Source organism: Denticeps clupeoides, chromosome 3, assembly GCF_900700375.1.
Source record: "Denticeps clupeoides chromosome 3, fDenClu1.1, whole genome shotgun sequence".
NCBI classification, from domain to species: Eukaryota; Metazoa; Chordata; class Actinopteri; order Clupeiformes; family Denticipitidae; genus Denticeps; species Denticeps clupeoides.
Window position 1 is genome coordinate 30,893,173 of NC_041709.1, and position 20,933 is coordinate 30,914,105.

A 20,933-nucleotide genomic window follows, 5' to 3' on the forward strand; every position below is an offset into this window, starting at 1 on the left:
GTGAAACCTGATCGCGCGGCTCAGTTCTACATTAGGGAGGTCACACTCTCAAGGTGGCCTACATGGCAGTCACATAATAGCCTTGACACACTTAGTTCCAAATTGGGTGTTGCGTTCGAGCGTGTGTGTGTGTGTGTGTGTGTGTGTGTGTGTGTGTGAGAGTGGATCACCGATTTAACGTGAATTACCATGTATGTGTGTCAACAAGTTGGTGTTAGCTGCAGTAAAACTCGGATCATCTCTTTTTCCCGCCCTCGCACTCCCGCTCGCATCCTGTGGGCTGCCGTCGCCATGGCGACGCTCTGCCTTCAGAAACATTCGCACTCTCGCAAGGAATAAATATCTGGGGTAGAAGACGATAAAGACAGGCATGTGGAAGAGGGACGCTTCTCTGCGACCCGCGTTAACGATACGGACGGCCTGGGACCGAGGGAAGAGGGCCGGAGTGAAAGGGCGGAGCTGGTCAACGCGGGTCAATGGCCGACGACCGGCAGGCCGACCAGCAACTGCGGTGGCTAATGGCTGCTCATCTATACACATACAGAGAGAGAGAGATAGAGGGAGAGAGACTTGCCTGCATATGTAATGTGTTACCATGGCACCCACAACCACAGCGATTTTCAAGCAATCTGCAGCGTTGCTATGGGAACAGTAATCTCACTCGAGAGAGAGAGAGAGACTTTTACCCCCACTCCACTCCATCTGTCTCTACCTCCGTCCCTCGTCCTGTCCTCTTGAGTGGGACCTGTGCTAATAAAGAGCAACGTTGTAAGTCGTCATGAACTGGTGAATTACGGCGCTTCACAGGTGGAACAGGGACAGAACCGGAACAAGCCGAGTGTTGGCGGGCCGGACTCGCTGCGGTACTGCGGGCGTGGAGAAGCTCGGGGCGGATAATCAGCTCCCCGCCGCCGGACTCTCAATGAGTCACTCTTACAGACAGTCTAGTGCAGGCATCACTCCGTGTGTGTTGTTAACTACAGCATACTGTGTGTGTGTGTGTGTGTGTGTGTGTGTGTGAGGGCGAGTGCAGAGTTGCCTGCTCTGTTTGTGCAGACATGTGAGCTTCATATTAGCTGTGTGTGGATAAATGTAACAGGACAATGTGAACATGACTTATGTGTGTGTGTGTACACATGAGATACATTAATATGACATATTTACATTCCATATATACACACACACACCTATATATCATAGTGGAAGGGTGGGTGTGTGTGTATGTGTGTGTGTGTGCCGGCCTGACAGGACTGGGACACTGACATCTCAGGAGAGTGTGTGTGAGGTCTGCATGCATAAGCACGAATGTAGATGTGATATGTATATAATTAGTGTGTGTGTGTGTGTGTGTGTGTGTGTGTGTGTGTGTTGGGGATCTCTGGAGAGAGAGAGTGTGTGATTATTACACCGACTCCCTCCGGTGAAGTGAGCCAGTGTAAGTATAGGTAATTAATCCAGAGTTCACAGACAAGCTCATACACTCCGTAATTAAAACACATGCATAAGCATACTGGCACACACACACACACACACACATACACACACACACACACACACACACACAAACTGGAACATTTGTAAACAGACACTTAAAACAGAAGACTACAGTGTAACCGTTAAAACTTGGTTGAACATGCATGTATGTGTGTGTGTGTACTAATGCGAGTAAAGGACAGGAGCATAATAAGGAACAACAAGAAGGATGGAGGGAACGAGAAGGAGAGAGAAGACGAGAGGGAGAGGCAGATACTGACCCACTTCCACCACGAGATGTCATGAAGAGCGGAGAACCAGTTCCAGCAATGCCCCGCAGCACAATAGGACCGACCGTCTCTACAGTCACTGATTGTGAGTGTGGTGACAGTAATGACAGGGAACACATTTTGCGCGGCACAATGAGGACCTGCTGCTACAACAATACAGAACTTCTGGTCAGATGTACAATTGTCCCAATGTGCTCTAGCTTTTTGAGATAACGGTAAAGGGTAGAATAAAAATGCAATTTTCTATCATCACACACCCGACAAATATTGAAATATGGATCTGTGTGTCTCTGTGCTCTTGGTTTAGGGTCATAGGTCCTTAAATGTTAAATGAAAACCTTGATTATCCAAAAATGCACCGACATCCAAAGATTTTTAAAAAAACCTGAACTAACGTGAAATATGTCTTTGAGATAAATTAACGTGTTTATCGTTGTGATTTATCCTAACCAGATGCAACACCAAAGACAGAGGCGGACAGTAAAGGAGATTTATGGGTCATTCAGATGGAGCCGAGGCGCTTAGACACTTGTGGTTTGTCCGCGCTTGCGGTTTGGACACGCCCTTTTTCCCATGCAACCAGAAGAAAATATTTAAATACACACATTTGGATCTTAAGGATGAATCATGATTAATTGCTAATAATTGCAATGAATGCATTGTTAAATCGTATTCTTTTTAATCAACTGCCACCAAATGTCTGCTTCCCTGTCAGGAATAGGCCACCAGAGTAGAATCTTTCACTTTTAGTGGGGCAGGTGGAGTGTTCTTAATGGGGTGGACCACTCTGGAGCAGAACACACACACACGTCACAACATACATAGCGCGTTATATAACATCGTCTACAGTCACACTCTGTCCGCCAGACCTCCCCCAAGATCAGCCAGTCCACAGCCATGCTCACTGCTATCAGCAAAAACATAGGGCCACTGGGCCTGGACCGGCGACGAATGTGACTCAGCCTGTCCCCCTGCACTCAATCACTCCTGACAGGCTAACTCCCTAATACACACACACACACACACTCATCCACCAGCATAACCTTCACAGAAACCATTCGGCCAGCTTGTTGCCATCTGTGTGCATCTGTTCAAAGGAGTGTGTTCGCACATGTGGCTGTATGTATGTGTTTGCGTGTGACTATGCACGACTGCGTACATGTTTGGAAGAGTGTGTGTGTGTGTGTGTGTGTGTGTGTGTGTGTGTGAAAGAGAGAGAAACAGATGAAGAGTGAAGCAGGGTTTAGTGTGATTAAGCAAGATTGAAAAAGCAGTAGATTGACTCTGTGTGTGTGTGTAATTATTTGAATGGGAGCGCGTTCTCCGTGTCGGATCGTGTCCCAGGTGCATGCTGGGAGCAAGCGGAGCCGAGGGAGCCTTGGTCCCTCAGGAGAGGAGTAAACAAACTGTTTCTTCATTTAATACCGTTGTATTCTGCTACTTAATTTATCATCTCTCCCTTCGCTGTGACATGAATACAAATGCGCCGTCCTCGCCGCGTTACAGAAAAGCCATTTGTTTTCAAAGAACTTTCTGTTTTTTCAAGGTGTTTGCAGCTAAATGGGCTGCCACGACAAGAAGTCATATCTAACTAGCGCTAATCGCTAATTAAATGTTACGGAATGGAGAAAATGTTGTGATTACTGATGCCGAATAACATTTCCAGCGCGTCGCGTTCCTAATTACCCTCATCAAATGAAGATCTACGAAACGGGGCGCAGGTGAAATCCAACCAGCCAGGTGAACCTAGACTGCATCATAAAACCCCTCAAGTATGCACTCAACTCAAAAAAAGTTGTCGTAAACTCGCTAACCGTCCACTTTCATGCCGAGTGAACATTACATTTTGTTGGTTGAAAAATATTTTTACAAAAAAAGTTGCAACGCTACAGACCAGCATGGAGCATCTTTCATAAATGGACGAATAGATAAAACTAGAAAAAACATATAATTACTTGAATGTTAAAAATATATATACAATACAGGCCAAAAGTTTGGACCCACCTTCTCATTCAATGGGTTTTCTTTATTTTCATGACCATTTACGTTGGTAGATTCTCACTGAAGGCATCAAAACTATGAATGAACACATGTGGAGTTCTGTACTTAACAAAAAGTGGAGACCTGACCTCCACAGTCACCGGACCTGAACCCAATCAAGATGGTTTGGGGTGAGCTGGACCGCAGAGTGGAGGCAAAGAGGCCAACAAGTGCTAAACACCTCTGGGAACTCCGTCAAGACTGTTGGAAAACCATTTCAGGTGACGACCTCTTGAAGCTCATCGAGAGAATGCCAAGAGTGTGAAACGCAGTAATCAGAGTAAAGAAACTAGAATATAAAACATGTTTTCAGTTATTTCACCTTTTTTGTTAAGTACATAACTCCACATGTGTTCATTCATAGTTTTGATGCCTTCAGTGAGAATCTACCAACGTAAATGGTCATGAAAATAAAGAAAACATATTGAATAAGAAGGTGTGTCCAAACTTTTGGCCTGTACTGTATATGTGTATACATGTATGTATATATGTATAAAAAGGTATGTGTTTGTCTCCATACATGAAGCACACAAGCGGTGTGGAGGCTCTCACCTGTTTAACATGGACACCAAAGTGTCCGTTTTAATGCTGAGTGAAAATCTGGGAGTGTGTGGTGGTGCGCTGGGCGGCAAGCACCGAGCAGAACTGCATTCTCATCCCCACAGCCAAATTTAGAGGCGCATACATTAGTGTACTTATTTTTAGGCAGCGGTGACGGTGAAGCCATCGCCCGTTTTTTCTGTACCTTCGCTGCCAAGGCCTCCAGCCTTGGTCCCAGCTGTGCTCCCCCCTCACGCCCGAAATGCTTCCACAGCAACTTTAATTAACAGAACGTATTTTTTTGGGGCGGTGGGGGAGCCCAGAAACGCGTTGCACCGAGGCCCACAGGAATGGCGGAACGAGCTGCTAACCTCCTGCTGTTCTTTCCTTCCTTTGCTGCTCCCCATTTTAATAAATTTGCCCCCGCAGCATTCTATTAGCATTCGCAACGTCACATCAAATGCTCTTGCTACAAGTGAGCACAAAGACGTTTAATTGTGATTAATAATTAGGCACCAGGGTCTGCGTGTGGTGTTCCAAATACCAAAAAAACGACAAGTAACCTCACGCTTAGCACAGTGCTATGTGCTAAATATGGGGCTAGTTTGCTAGCGTAAGGATTTGCGTGAATAGATGAAACAATGATCTGTTTTCTGAAGAAGAGACACCAACTGCTCTTTTTGTTGGAGTGTCATTATTTCTCTCAGCCAGAACACGACCTTTAATGCTGTTTTTTTTTTATAAAAAGAGGAGGAACCTGATGATTGACAGCTTTTTGTGGGTGTTTTAAACCCGCGTCACATTTCTTTCAAGTTTTATTTATCTAAATCCTTACACCAGTGAACAAAGTCCCACACCTAGTGTGTAGCGCTGCACTGCGCTTTGGACCAAGACAAAAAACACTGTCCTCATAGTCACTAAAATACTTCCTTAAGTTAAGAACTGTGTGTGTATGTGTGGGTAGAGGAAGCGCTGCACTCACTTCAGCACTTCATTGGGGTTGCCTGATTTAGAGCCCTTCTTGTCTGGAGCGCCGTGGCAACCCGACTTCAGCAGCGTGTGTGGACCACGGTCCAGCATCATGGTGGAGGTTGCCATGGCAATGATGGCGACTGCATCACGGACCCGCGCCTCCAGCCCGTAGTCCCACTCGTCGTATGATACCGAGATCAGACCTGAGAAAGAGAGACAGAAAGAAGAAAATGAGCAAAATATGGCAGCAGGGTCCATCCTGGCATACCCATCCTACACGAAGCTTTCACGCCATGGTTCAAATTTCCGATTCAAATTTTATCGGTCATATACAGGGTTTGATATGCAGTGAAATGCTTTTTTCATTTGCTTTGGTCCGAATCCGAATTTTGAACATCGTATCATTTTCCTGTTGGTTTGCTTTCCTATCACTCACGGAAGAATCCAAGCGAACCAAATCGCTTTGCTTCAAGTCACGTACGAGCTTTCTCTCTGCTGATTGGTCAGTCGTATTGCCGTGGGAACGACAAAAGTAAATAGAGGAAGCGGACAACATTGCAATTTACCCGTAATTCACTGTTCTCAAAATCATCCGATAGCGTTTGGTCCTGTTTAGGTTCAGTGACGCGTTCTCACCCGGCGGGCCGCGCCCGAGTTCGCGATCCGAATCGAGACCACCTCGCTTCACACCGGACAAAACTAACCGCACGAAGGAGTAGAATAAGATAAGATACGATAAGATGACCATTTATTAGTCCCACATGTGGGAAATTCACAATAAAAAATGTAGAATAGTTGTGAAAGCGCCCCCTTATTCTCCGGCTCCCCCAATACCCAAGAGTGTACCCCTACTTCTCCTCCTCCTCATCCCCACCTGTCGGGAAGACACTGGGCACGTTGACCGCGTCACCGGCCACCAGCGCGGGCACAATCCAGGTGTAGCCGTATCCCGTCAGGCCCACCGAGTGCGCCACCTCGAAGATGGTGCCGGCCTCCTCCTTGGTGCAGTAGAGCAGGATGACGGGGCTCTGCAGCTTCTTCAGCTGGTTCTGGATCTTGGAGTCGCCGTCGTCCACCGACATGTCCAGCAGCAGCACCTCCTCCAGTTCCCAGCCCACAAAGCTGTTCTCGATGGTGCTGCGGACCTGGGAGGATCAGGGCATGACATGCTGACAATAGTGATCCCCATGCTTTTTTTTTACATTTCTCTTCAAATACAAGTGAGCATCTAGGTAACGCCATTATTCGAGGTAATGCTACAAAGCACGAACATTAGACATTAGCAGCATAAACCTTTGGTGTAGAGTATTTTAAAACAAAACTCATATTACACAGAATTAATCAGATTTCCAAAGTCATGTCAAACTTCCGTTTTATGTCCAATTTACGTCCTTTATTGACACAACAGTGTTTCCCCTGTGTCCTGTTGTTGCATCACAGTGACTTAATGTCATGACACTCGTTTAGTCTGGGGACACTGGGGACAAATCTGGAGCAGAGAGCAGATGAGGCACCACGATTCTTTTTTAAATATCGAAGCTTGATGGAATGATCTGTGGAAAGCTGAAATACTAAGAACGTTCCTTACAGTTCGGCACCATTCTCCAGATTAAGTGAAATAATTGTTATTTCGTTAAAATGGCCAGAGAGTTCACAAGTAAAAAAGTACAGCGCAATATATTACGCTCACGCTCACGCACACGCTCAGAAACGCGGGCGTTTCCTAAATTACGCACGCCCTCGAATTCTGAGATAAAAACCGCAACCAACTTTATTCAACTTCATGACACCCGCCGTTATGTCACACACAATGACTGAAGTGACTAAGCGCGCTTCACACCAGATGGCCATCGCCAGCTTTCCATATAAGTGTGCTTACATGGTTCCTCTGAGAAACCAACATTGGGCCGGGACACTAAGCCCCTCCAATCTGGCCGAGCGGCGCAGGCCCGCTCAGAAAGAACAAAGCTCCTCTTTTCCTCCAGTGTTTGCACCCGCCTCCCTCGCCGACTTACCCTGTTGACAAAGTCCTGGTACCCGGGGTAGTAGGTGGTGACGATGGAGAAGATGTACCAGTCGTACTCCTCCATGATGTTGAGCATGACGGAGGCCTGCTGCTCGATGGAAGGGCCGAACTGGAAGAACATGGAGTTGTCGTCCTGGCGAGGAGACACGCGTCAGACACACACCGTCAGTCCTGCCGTATTCCTCTGAAAACTGCCACGCCCCTTCACGTGTACACCCCATCTCCATCTCCACACTTCAGCTAAGCTTCTCTTCATTGTAATTCCACTTACAGCGGCAAAATGACAGAATTAGTAAGGCAGAAGTAGACATTGGTAGACATGCAGAGGCAGAAGGACAGTGAGGGAGTTTCGGGGCAGAATGTGATCAGGTCCGCAGGGTGCTTTATTTAATAAGTGAAAGTGAAGTGATTGTCACTTGTGATACACAGCAGCACAGCACACGATGCACACAGTGAAATTTGTCCTCTGCATTTAACCCATCCCCATTGGTGAGCAGTGGGCAGCCATGCACAGTGGCACCTCAGTGGCACCTTGGTGGATAATAAAATGACCAGATCATCTCCTTGTCGTTTGCTTGTCTGACCCTCCTTCCCTCACTTGTTAATAGTTTTAAATCCAGCTTCAGTCTGAAGAATCGATCGCAAATAATTTGTTTTCGAAATCTGTGTTTAATTGATTGACGGCCCTGATCATTAGTGACACCTTTACACTGATGTATGGATGGCCGTGAAAATGAAAGTGTGCATCTGTCTTACATAACAGTGCCAAAATATTAAAAAATTCCAAAACTGAGGCGTTCATATAGGGTACATGTTACATAACTATGTGTTAAACGTGTAATAAACAGTCGTGGCGTAAATGGACACAGGACAGCAGCCGGTGGTGCTGTGTGTGTGTGTGTGTGTGTGCCATGTGGGAACGTGGACTCTCTGCGGCTCAGGCCTTTGCGCTCCGCTCAACATCAAAGCCTCGCGCCCCTCGAGTCCCCCGCGCGCCCCACGGGGAGCGAGCGATGGACTGATCCGTTACCCTGAGTTCACTTTAATGAGCCGACAGCACCGGCTCGGCGGGGGGGGCTGTGGGGGGGGGGGGAGCGAATCGCTGTCTGCATCTATTCACTAACGCGAGGAACCTATCGCCACGGACGCGTGCTGAACAAATTCCCAGCAATTCCAAAAAAACCATAAACCAGACAATGATCATCAGACGTTCTCCCTGCTGCAGTCCATTAAACGTTACTTGTGACAGAACGTGCTTGTACGTCCACCCACATCACATATAAACTTAGAAATAAAAATAAATAAAAGAAAGTAAAAACAACAAAATAAGCTAAAATATGCTAAAATATGGTAAAAAAAAAGAAAAGAAAAAATAAATAAATTAACAGTGATTAATCATGATTACTTATTAAGACAAAAGCTTGATTTAATGCATATTAAAACCATGACCGAGGAAACGGTGACAAAGTGGCTCTTTTTCTCAGTAGGTCAGGTGACGCGAGGCCGCGCCTCGTAAACCTGCGGATCACGACCGCAGGAGTCGTGCCGACGCCGCGCTGACAGCAGGAGGTACTGAAGATCCGGCCAGCGCCGCAGGGATTCGAATCCCCCGTCATGAGGGCTTCACGGCAGACCGCTACTTAACCCACCTGCACCGTGGGCCGGCTTTCTATTTGATGGCAGAAATAAAATATACATCCCGCACCCTCACACGGCCTCCGCCTCAATTACTTTTATAACTCCAGGCCGTGTACCTTCGCGCGCGCAAAGAAAATCCGATACACGTTTACGCCATCGATTAATCCCCCCGCACCCTGCCGATCCCTCCCTCTTCTTCACCCCTGACTCAGGGTCGCGGTGTGAGCCACGTAATTGAATTTACGGATCCCTGCCCATGTCCCGTCCCCACTCGGCACGCCAGGGCCCCTTCTAATGTTCTATTAGCGACGATCGAACGGCCCCTCTGGTTTTAATTCGTTAATAAACAGAGCGTGAGACGCGGGGGGGGGGGGGGGGGGGGCGGGGGGGTTGTGGTGGTGAGACAGTCGCGTATGTCGTGAAGCAATAACAGCAAACGCCGGTTGATGGTCACGGGAACGCCGCCGAGGAAGAGGGGGCCGGCCCAGCGACTTGTAGGCCGCAGGCGAGGAAGATCCTCGCCGCCGCGACTCCCGCGGTCTCCGCCCATCCCGTAACACCGGGATGAGAGACGGGAGCCGTTAAGCACCCTCGCCCCCCCCCCCGCCTCCTGGTCTCTTTCTTCCTTTGTGCTACTTCAGTCCACTCATCCTGTTACATTATCACAGTTCAATTAGCGAGCGAGACAAAGGAAGAGGGGACGGGGGGACGGGGGGGGGCGAGACAAGCGCTCTAATCTAACTACTCCTGTAACACTCCTCGCATAATTACTGCCGCGGGAACCTTAACGCCACTTCCACTCGCCCCCCCCGAACCCGGCCTGCTCTTCAGCAGCGCGGCCTTGATTGAAACCCTCCGCTATTTCTGTCCGAGACATTATTCACATTTCTCCACCTCTCTCTCTCTCTCTCTCTCTCTCTCTCCGTCTGTCTGGCTCGATCGTGCTCCGTAGGTGTCGTGAGCAGGAGTTTTGACGTCGGGGACAGGGAGACGACAGCCCGCAACAAGGCAGACGAAAAAAAAAACCCGCGAAACAATCATCAAAGTGGAGCCCCCCCCCCTCCACGTTCGTAGCGCCTCGTCGCTGATCAGACGGCTCCTGAAGAGCCGTCACTCCATAAAGGGGGGGGGGGGGGGGGGGGGGGGGGGGGCCTGATTGGAGCCACGACTGTTAACCCCCTCGTCCCGTCCGCAGCGACTCCTCCGGAATGTGTGTCGGGAAGCCCCCCCTGAAGGAGGCTTGCCGGGGGGGCGAGTGCCAATGTTCTCGCCCCACCTCCCACCCACCATCCTGTTCTCCCTTTCTAAAGTTCCTGTTCATTTATTGTTCAGCGTGTCGCTTCTTCTTTGTGCATTAAGCCGATCGCCCCCCTCCTCACTGGGGAAGGTCTCCTCGCTGGGGAAGGTCTCCTCGCTGGGGAAGGTCTCCTCGCTGGGGAAGGTCTCCTCGCTGGGGAAGGTCTCCTCGCTGGGGTAGGTCTCCTCGATGGGGAAGGTCTCCTCGCTGGGGAAGGTCTCCTCGCTGGGGAAGGTCTCCTCGCTGGGGAAGGTTTCCTCGCTGGGGAAGGTCTCCTCGCTGGGGAAGGTCTCCTCGCTGGGGAAGGTCTCCTTGCTGGGGAAGGTCTCCTCGCTGGGGAAGGTCTCCTCGCTGGGGAAGGTCTCCTCGCTGGGGAAGGTCTCCTTGCTGGGGAAGGTCTCCTCGCTGGGGAAGGTCTCTTCGCTGGGGAAGGTCTCCTCGCTGGGGAAGGTTTCCTCGATGGGGAAGGTCTCCTCGCTGGGGAAGGTTTCCTCGCTGGGGTAGGTCTCCTCGCTGGGGAAGGTTTCCTCGATGGGGAAGGTCTCCTCACTGGGGAAGGTCTCCTCGATGGGGAAGGTCTCCTCGCTGGGGAAGGTCTCCTCGATGGGGAAGGTCTCCTCGCTGCGGAAGGTCTCCTCGCTGGGGAAGGTCTCCTCGCTGGGGAAGGTCTCCTCGCTGGGGAAGGTCTCCTCGCTGGGGAAGGTCTCCTTGCTGGGGAAGGTCTCCTCGCTGGGGAAGGTCTCCTCGCTGGGGAAGGTCTCCTTGATGGGGAAGGTCTCCTCGCTGGGGAAGGTCTCCTTGCTGGGGAAGGTCTCCTCGCTGGGGAAGGTCTCCTCGCTGGGGAAGGTCTCCTCGCTGGGGAAGGTTTCCTCGATGGGGAAGGTCTCCTCGCTGGGGAAGGTTTCCTCGCTGGGGTAGGTCTCCTCGCTGGGGAAGGTTTCCTCGATGGGGAAGGTCTCCTCACTGGGGAAGGTCTCCTCGATGGGGAAGGTCTCCTCGCTGGGGAAGGTCTCCTCGATGGGGAAGGTCTCCTCGCTGCGGAAGGTCTCCTCGCTGGGGAAGGTCTCCTCGCTGGGGAAGGTCTCCTCGCTGGGGAAGGTCTCCTCACTGGGGAAGGTCTCCTCGCTGGGGAAGGTCTTCTCGATGGGGAAGGTCTCCTTGATGGGGAAGGTCTCCTCACTGGGGAAGGTCTCCTCGATGGGGGAGGTCTCCTCGCTGGGGAAGGTCTCCTCTAGAACGCTTTTAGAGGGCGTCTCCAGACACCCGCGCTCCCCCCAACAAACGACTACGATCGGAACGAACGCATTTAAATATTCAAACGCTTCGCTGTTCTCTGGAACGTTCCGCAAAGTGCTGCAGGAGCACACACCGGGGCGCCCGAGGACACGCGCGGCACCCCAACGGGAGAAGAAGGGCGGCGTCCGCCGTTCGGACGGGTCGTTTACAGGCCAGCGGCCGAACCGCAGCGGCCTGCGCGTTTAATCCAGGCGAGTGACTTCACCGTTGCTCATTCTTTCAAATACTAAATGATTCATTTACCGCGGCTGGTAACGAAGCGGCCAAGTCTCACGTCCCCACAATGCCGTCGCATGATGCAAATGACGGCCACCAGCAAGGGCGAATAAAAACAAGTAGCAGCGTCTACTCTGCGAATTTTATATCTACTGCAGGCGAGGCAGTGAAAAACAACAGGCGGAATGGTTCTTTTTTTCTCTTCATTAAACAGTGATTTGTTGAATAAAGCATGACTCTTAAATAAAAATGTCACTTTCACACCAACGGCTTCCAGCTGTAAATTAGGACCCGTGCAACTATATTGTTCGAACGACATTAAAGAAAATGAACGTCTCACTGATATTTTTTTAAAGTGAACTGATTGTCATTGTGATACACAGCAGCACAGCACATGGTGCTTAGAGTGAAATGTGTCCTCTGCATTTAACCAATTACCCTTAGTGAGCAGTTGGCAGCCATGACCGACGCCCGGGGAGCAATGTGTGGGGACGGTGCTTTATTCAGTGGCACCTCAGTGGCACCTTGGCGGATCAGGATTCGAACCAGCAACCTTCTGATTACGGGGCCGCTAGGCCACCACTGTCCTGTTAAAATCGATAGCACTTCCTCAGAAGTGATAAAAGGGGTGGGGATTGCATGTGATTGACAGCACATTGAGAGTCAATGACATTGTTCTGTTGCTCCGTAAAGATATTATTTTGAACCTCTGTCATGATAATCAGATAATCATGTAACACGCAGGAAGTACAACTTTCTCAACATGGTTTATGAAGAAATATGATTTGATTATGGTGGATGGTGTTGTTCCACGTATAGCCGACAGTTACAGCCCTTCAATTCAAAGCGTTCAAAATATTTCAGGACGGGTGTGAACGGTGCCTCAAACCAGGCTGCCAACAGTGCATCGTAGTCTATTTACATCTCCGCTGCATGGTAAACCACCTCAGCAAGACACACTCTCTCACACAGACTCGCTCACTCTATGTCAGCATTAAAGTGGATTTTATTGTCATCTCACCACATACAAGTATATAGAGTGAAGGAATGGGAAGGTTCGGGGAGTCACAGTGTGCGAAAAAGATACAGTGCAAATGGAAATAACACACAACACCAGATTATGGGTTCACCGACCCATAATACAGAACTGTACACTGATGCACGGTGCCACCGGAATGTTCCCCATGAGCTTGAGCAATTGAGTATGTTTCTATTTTGCCGCTGAAAAATAAGTAAAGCCAAGTGATTGTCACTTGTGATACACTGTGTCACAGCACACGGTGAACACAGTGAAATTTGTCATTTGCATTTAACCCATCACCCTGAGTGAGCAGTGGGCAGCCATGACATGTGCCCGGGGAGCAGTGTGGGGGGACGGTGCTTTGTTCAGTGGCACCTCGGTGGTGCCTTGGCGGATCGGGATTCAAACCGGCAACCTTCTGATTACGGGGCCGCTTCCATAACCGCTAGGCCACCACTGGCCCCTGCAATTAAATAATTGTCTAGTTAGTCTGGATTCTCCTTCAACACCAACCAGGCAAAGGGCAACATCTCCAGAGAGAGTCGTGACATCCAGGTGGGTGGAGTAGACAAAAGTTTTAGCGTTACTCCAAAATAATCATATTCAAACACAAGTAAAAAGTAGTCATCCAAAAAAATGACTCAAGTAACAGTACAAAAGTACAAAAGCCTAGTGGGTAACACACTTGCCTATGAACCAGAAGACCCAGGTTCAAACCCCACTTACCACCATCTTTTCCCTGAGCAAGACACTTAACCCTGAGTGTCTCCAGGGGGGGGACTGTCCCTGTAACTACTGATTGTAAGTCGCTCTGGATAAGGGCGTCTGATAAATGCTGTAAATGTAAATGTAAATGTATGCAGTGATAAAACTGCTCAAGAACTGAGTAACCGTTGGACTGTAACATCTCATTTATTTTTTCAAAACGATGTATTCAGACAAAAAAAATAGAAATGTGCTAATTCTGGTATTTCTTATCAACTTATTAAAGTTGATTTGTAGTAATTAATGGACTAAATCTGAACATATAAACTGTCTTATATATGCAAATTACATGTGTTAGCATAGATATATTAAATAAAAGAGCTTCCTCTACAGGATGTGTAGTGGTCTACTTATCTTATGGCACCATTTAACACAAAGTTAACAAACGCTGAAAGTGTTGGCATGAAAGACTGGGATTCTGTATTCTTCCTGTAACCTTTGGTTTTTCTGTGCTGGGGACAGTCACACCTGCCAGTTTTCATCCTGAGTCTGTGCTGTGTGGCGAGTTTGTGCCGCGATATGCTGCCCCGGCTTGTGTGGCTACGTCTGATTGGTGGCAGCATCTGTCTGGCAAAAATAAAGCATATAAATGGCTTTAAAAAAGTAACAAGTCGAGAGCGTTTTCCAAAAAATACGTAAATAGGAACTGATTCGTGGGTCCAGAATGGACTGTGACGGCCTCCGCAACGAAGCTCTCAGAGTTGGTACCGGAACCAAATTTCACCCAGCGCGGCGTTCCTGGTCTTGGAGGATTTAAGATGCTGGAAAGATTGCTGACGGGAGTCCAGGAGCCACAGCGTCTCTGTCGCGACACAGATTATAATTGTGTGTCATGTGCTCGGGGCGAGAATGCATATGTATGCGAATGAACGTAAATGTCTGGCACCGCCCCTGCTCCACATCCCGTGGCGGTCGTCACAGTGACGAGCCGGCTCCAGCGGTGGCACAGCTGACACGTTCTCCTAGAGCACACGGTGACGGGCGAACGCGATCGCCTTCTCTATTTACAACCGGGGCTGCGCTTCCAATATGCGGAGCAGTCTGGAGAGGGCTCGGAACATAAATGAAATGTTTTTAATGTACGTTGTCTCGGTTCAGAATGGGTTATCGTCCCGGTTTATCTCCCGCAAGCCTCAGGAAACACTCCAGGCCTGTCAGTCAAGCTGCTGACATTTGACAGAGGTGGCGCGACAGACCGGAAATGGACTGAGTCAGAAAATAAGTGGACGGGTGGCGCCGGCGACAGGCCGAACGAAAGGAAGGGCGAGAAAGGGTGGGACGGACGACCTTTAACCTCTCTGACCTTAGACCTGCCCCCCCTTCACACCCCAACCGGCTTCATTCAGCTCATTAGCACCCGAGCGTGCCATTAATCACGAACTGACAGCAATACGGAGTCCCTCCCCAGTCTCACGGGTGGGGCCGGATCCTTCTGAACGAGGTACGAGCAGGTCGAGGAGCATCACAATCCGAGCAGCAATCCAGATAATCCCCGTATGAACAACAAAGAAGAGAATTCACATTCAAATCACTCATTTTCACACTTCTTTACAACAAATTGTTTCTGAGTAAAAATGAGGTGTTTCTGATGGTCACCAGAATCACTTTTTTTTGTATGATTTGCTTTTAAACAGGATATTAAAATGCTCTCCTTTAGCGCTTGCTTTTATAAATAAAAGGACAGGATGCATTATTGTTTCTGACAAGTAACAGCATCATTTCAAAATGCATATCCAGTAATCTGCTCTCTCGCTCTCTCTCTCATTCATTTATGATACAGTTTTAAATGCCGTGATGTGGAATTTTGACCACATCCAAGCCTCACCCCGCGTAAAAAAATCAGATAAGTAACCACCAAAGTTCAATTCAACAACTTACACGCAGGGGTCTCTTATGTGTCCCAATCCCATAAAAAAGGTGCCGCATCGTCATGGGAACACGCATCCGGAGGTAAAGGGAAGGTTAGGGAGTTACGTGCTCATTGCAGCCAGCTGCGTCATATATTATAATTCATGGAGATCAAGGTGATAAACATAGAAACTCTACGGTTTGTGTAAACTCATTTGTTTGGAAATTCTGAATATTCTGAATAAAATTCAGAATTTCCCCCATGGTTTGGTCGCTTTTATTCCTTCAGCATCCTAAAGCCTAAAATAAAGACTAAACCGTGTCTCTTAACTCGATTTTTCTCTCCATCAGGCAGCCTCCATCGGTTGCATTAATTCAGATTGGCTAAACTGGCCGGGGCCGGGAGTGACCACGCGCTTCCTCCTCCTCCTCCTCCTCCTCTGATTTAAAACCTCCACCTGCGAGAGTGTCCACGTGCGGAGTATAATTCCCGATTCAGGAATATCTGAGCTGGCTACCATCAGCTGTGCTGTCAGATATGGGAGGGGGGGGGGGGGGGGGGTATGGGGGAGCGAGTTGAGAGAGAGAGAGAGAGAGAGAGAGAGTTCTAATTCAAAGAGACATGCAGTGTTTCCGTGGCAACGTGGTTTCCATCGAAATGGTGTTGCTAAAGATGCCATTAGTGTGAATTTTTTTTATATATACCCACTGACACTCTGCTGCACTCTATACACACACACACACACACACACACACACACACATACGTGGCACAAACATACAATGGGGTATCAAAAAGGGGCGTGGTCAAACACTTGTATACAGCCAAATTATACAGCATTTGTGTGTGTGCGCACTCATGCATGCTCATGTATGCGCATGGTTTTGCATGTAGGACACTTTACACAAGGAAGCGAGATTCCCGAGCTGGTAAGTGTGTGTGTGTGTGTGTGTGTGTACACGTTTGTGTGCGAGCATGTGTGTGTGTTGGGTACAATTTTTGTACGCCGATGAGTCAAAACTCGTTCTGGGGCCGTGTCACACATGGTGATGCCATCACGCCACGTCTCCCGCTCCGTTATTTACATATCGCCATGGTTTCTGGGCTTCGTCATGACAACAAGCTCTAAATAACATAAAAAAAAATTGTATAAAAAAACAGTCACATTCCTTTCAGCTGCAGTGTGCCGAAAGAGAGAGAGAGAGAGAGTGAATCCAGAATAATGGGTCAGAGGTCGAGGTGACTAAAAGGTTTTTATATGACACTGACACTTTACTCGGACCCAACACAGTCCAGCGCCAAGACACGGTGGCACAGATGGCGAGGGTGTCCGAGACCAGCGCAGCCTGATTGGTCATGACAGCTTATGTCAACACTGAGGTGGATGGTTAAAGACACTCATATATAAATATATATACTTCATTTATTGATATTTCTTTGGAAGTGAGAAGCGTTTTGCTTTGTCTTGGTGTTACGAAAAGAAAAAAAAAAAATCACTGCCCACTTACGTTCATGGGAACAACATTTGTAATGTTAGCATTGGTTCATGTTTGTGCTATTGCGCAATGAGCAATCTTTACCGTATCTGGTACATGACGTTGCCATGGTAATAAGACGTCGTTTTTTTTGCCATACAAAGCATCTTTTCCAAACTCACCAGCTAAATAAATAAAGAGCCTATGGAGCCGAGAGGCTTTTCTAGCGCCTCTCTTATAAAAAGAGGGAAACCTTTCTGAGAAGTTGTGTGTCTGTAGGGACGTATTCTGGTTTCATTTTGCCCATTGAGCATTCGCGTGGTTAAAAATGATGCAAATTATTACCATTGAGAACCGAGCTTCCTTGGCTTTGGCTAATTTTCTGTGAAGAACATCTAACACATTTTCAGTGCCTTCTCGCTGTATGCCGCCCTCAAAAATATGAACACCACACTAGGGTAATATCATATCTGAAGTGACCGTGTTGTTCAGCAAGGGCCAGAACGTCCACAATTCATATAAATGTATTGAAGATCAGTGCATGAATGGAAGGCAAACTGAATAAAAAAAAGCCAAATTACAAGCTGGCGCTGCTGCCTGAAGCCCTGATGACTGAAAATACATAAAGATCAATAATTAATGGAGCCAACATTTCTGACACAAGCGATCGAGTTGAGCATTTTAACCCTTTCAGAGCGTACAGCATTCCACAGCTCACCTTCATAATCAGGTGAAAAGGCCACACAGCCAAAGACACAGAGTCAAATTGCACAGCATGAAAATCCTCAGAATGAACAGGTTTAATCTAGGAGACATGTTCAGGGTTAGGTTTCGGGGTTGAGTTTGGTTTAGACTGATAAAGGTCTTGCAGCAGTTGTTATAATGCAGTTATAACAAATATGTTACGCTGTTATCACAATAGATTCTAAAAAAAAAAGATCAAAATATCAGTGTGTGTGTGTGTGTGTGTGTGTGATGGCCACTCACCAGCAGGCTTATGCATTGTGTATTCTGCTCATTAGCCCCCCAACACACACACACACACTCCCTGACAGCAGGTCTCTGATCTCAGCTGCCCACAGACACACACACACACACACACACACACACACACACTCAAAACATGAAGCAACTCCTGTACTTCAACAGTAATCCTGCATCAGTGTATACACACACACACACACACACACACACACACTTTCATGTACTCAAGTACACTAACGCAAACTCTTAGCTTTTGTGATCTTTCCTGCATGTTCGCAATGTTCTGACACACACACACACACACATGTCGTGTGATCTCTGTCTGCCCCATCTCTAAATTTTTGGACAGTTGCAGCACACAGCAGAGGAGAAAAATACACACACACACACACACACACACACACACACAACAAGAGAGAGAGAGAGAGAGAGAGAGGGTAAGAGAACTCGAGGAGTGGGTGGGGGAGACTTAAACAGGAGAGGATGAGAACACTTGAAAAGACTAAAGGCGAGCGAAGAAAAGTGTGAGGTAGAGCGCAGAAGACCGGGCAGGAGGAGGAGGAGGATGAAGAACGGGACAGGGAGGGCCTATATGGTGAATGAACTGAACCCTCGTCCTGCAGCAACAGCTTCGGCAAGGCCGAGAGGATAGAGGAGGAGAGAGAGAGAGAGAGAGAGAGAGAGAGAGAGAGAAGAGAGGTCAAGACAAAGGAAGAGACCCTCAGGGGAAGGAGAGAACTGCGCGAGAGGGAGGAAGAGCGTGTGGGAGGATTCTGCATTAAAATATGTCAGAGGACGGCTCGCTGAGAAATGAGGAGCCTCGGTATACCTCTCTTTCCTTCTTTCTTTATTCCTTTCATCCTCACCTTCGCCAACAGCACACAGCATCAGATGAATGACTGAAGGAAAGAACCGTGGCGAAGGAGGGAAGCGCACTGGTGGGCCGGGGTGGGCGTGACTTTAATTCGCTGTTTTCCACCTAATCGTAACGCGGATTCTGTTGCAGACCCCGACTGTGATCCCATCATTTGGATTCGCTCGCCCCACACACACTCACACACACACACACACACACACGCACGCACACACACACACACACACACACACACACACACACACACACAGAGCGCCACAAGCGTCAGCAGCCACCACACAGGCATCCCATTATCGTCGCCCCATTCCCTAGCAACCATTCAAACAAAATTGGCCCCAAGAGAATGCAAGTGAGACCATTTTTTGCTCGCCGTTGTTGTAAAAGAACCTTGTCGCCGGTCCGGAGCGCCACGTCGGCCGCGTTGTAGCGTCACAATGAGACAACGCGGCTCAGCGGCTCAATACGAGGAAGCGGCAGTTAACGATCAGGGCAGCAAACAAAAGGCGACTCCTATCTCGCCTCGCCAGCACGCCGGCCCCAGAGCCCACAATGCGGCAGACAAGCTCGCACAAGCTGATGGGCACTAACGATTACAACGTGCACATGTGTGTGTTAATATGTGTATGCTTGTTTAATATTGGAGGGGCACAATGAGAATAAATTGTTATGGGGGATTAGTGCATCATTTGAATTGCTCACAAAACAGGGCACCAATGGCCACACACACATTTAATCCCGAAATCCCGAACTCGTCTTTCAGGACTTTTATCTTCCGCATGGTCCCCCACTTTCCCCCTCTTTTACCCCCCCAAAAAATGTAATAATTCTGGCATGGCCTGACCAAACCTGCAGCGGAAGGTCTTACAGAAGTCTCGGGTTCTGAACGGAAACATGACATTTTGTCCGTGAGAACAGAAACTGACAAAGGGATCTCTGCACCGATGAATTCATCTCTCTCCAGCTTTGACATGGGCTTGGTTTTGAAGGCCGTGACTTTAGTCAAATAAAAGATGCATTACAAAAAAAGTTGTCAGCCAAATGGCATTCAACTGGTCCAACACAAAGTCCACGTATAATGGCAGGGACAGGAAAACGTCCGAGACAACACAAGACAACTTTCATATTTGATGCCATCTATTAAAACAACGCTGTAATAGTAATTTGGAACGTTCGAGAAATGTATTCTAGATAAATATTTCTGTACACTACATTCATTTGAATCGAACATTTGGCTCAACCCCCTGGGATTTTTTTTCTTTGCTCGATCATGGATCATTTGACAAGATTTTGTAGCATTTTTCCACTAAGACGGTTCTCAATGAGAATGAACTTCAGGAGTTTTATTTTAAACGTGACTTTTGACACCCCCTTTGGCGGCGGGGTTCACGGTTCGAAGGCCAGAAGGGTCCGCTGGGTAGTTGGCATGTCCACGTGTGGCGTATTTATTTATAAGAAGCCCCCGAAGATGCACTTGATGTGACGTTGGAGAGCGTCCTCCCACCGCGTGCTAACTCTTATTTAGCAGCGTTAAAGCACAGCCCGCGGTGACGACTGTGATCTCTACACTCGAGCTCGACCCCCCCCCCCCCATTCCTTCTTTAATCTCATCCATCCCTCCTTCCGTCCTGTCCTCCCACTCGCCCGCGAGACGGGATAATTCCCCCCGAAACCCTCGCTGTCACTCTATCCGCTACGTCAGGCCCATGGAACGTGGTGTCCGTCCGTCTCTGCCTCTGTTCCTCCGCTGTTTAACCCGTGCGCCATGTCACACACACTGACACACACTCACACACACCTTCCTTCAGCCTTTGATTTTATTTTCAGCTCCCAGAAATAAACCCGTCACCCCTTCCTCCTCGTGGTATCTCTTTACATATATATAGAAATGTATGTGCAAGGGGTTGCCATGGCAATGGTATCAGCAGCACTCAGCCCACTTTGTGCAGAGCGAGCGAGCGAGCGAGCGAGCGGGTGAGAGAAAGCGAGAGAGCGAGGAGGGGGAGGTAATTATTAAGAAAAAGACAAGGGGCGAAATACTCCTCAATTTCCCGCATTTAACAGCAGCCCGCGGTGACATCTTCCACGGTGTGTCACCGCCTCGTCCCTTTCTCCTCCCTCCGGCACAATCGATCTCTGATCCATCCATCTGCATCGGGGCGAGTGTTCGCCGCCGCCCTG

General features: G+C 48.5%; 1 protein-coding gene across 3 annotated transcripts in view; it reads right to left on the minus strand.

Moving 5' to 3' along the window:
* grin2bb (glutamate receptor, ionotropic, N-methyl D-aspartate 2B, genome duplicate b) overlaps positions 1–20,933 on the minus strand; it is a 62,985-nt gene that overhangs the window by 18,376 nt on the left and 23,676 nt on the right. For all 3 annotated transcript variants that reach the window (XM_028971970.1, XM_028971971.1, XM_028971969.1), the window contains exons 4-6: positions 7,331–7,474; positions 6,190–6,460; positions 5,326–5,518 (exon numbers count right to left, since the gene is read on the minus strand). In XM_028971970.1, the coding sequence (XP_028827803.1) occupies positions 5,326–5,518; positions 6,190–6,460; positions 7,331–7,474 (608 nt within the window). The remainder of the gene's footprint in view (positions 1–5,325; positions 5,519–6,189; positions 6,461–7,330; positions 7,475–20,933) is intronic.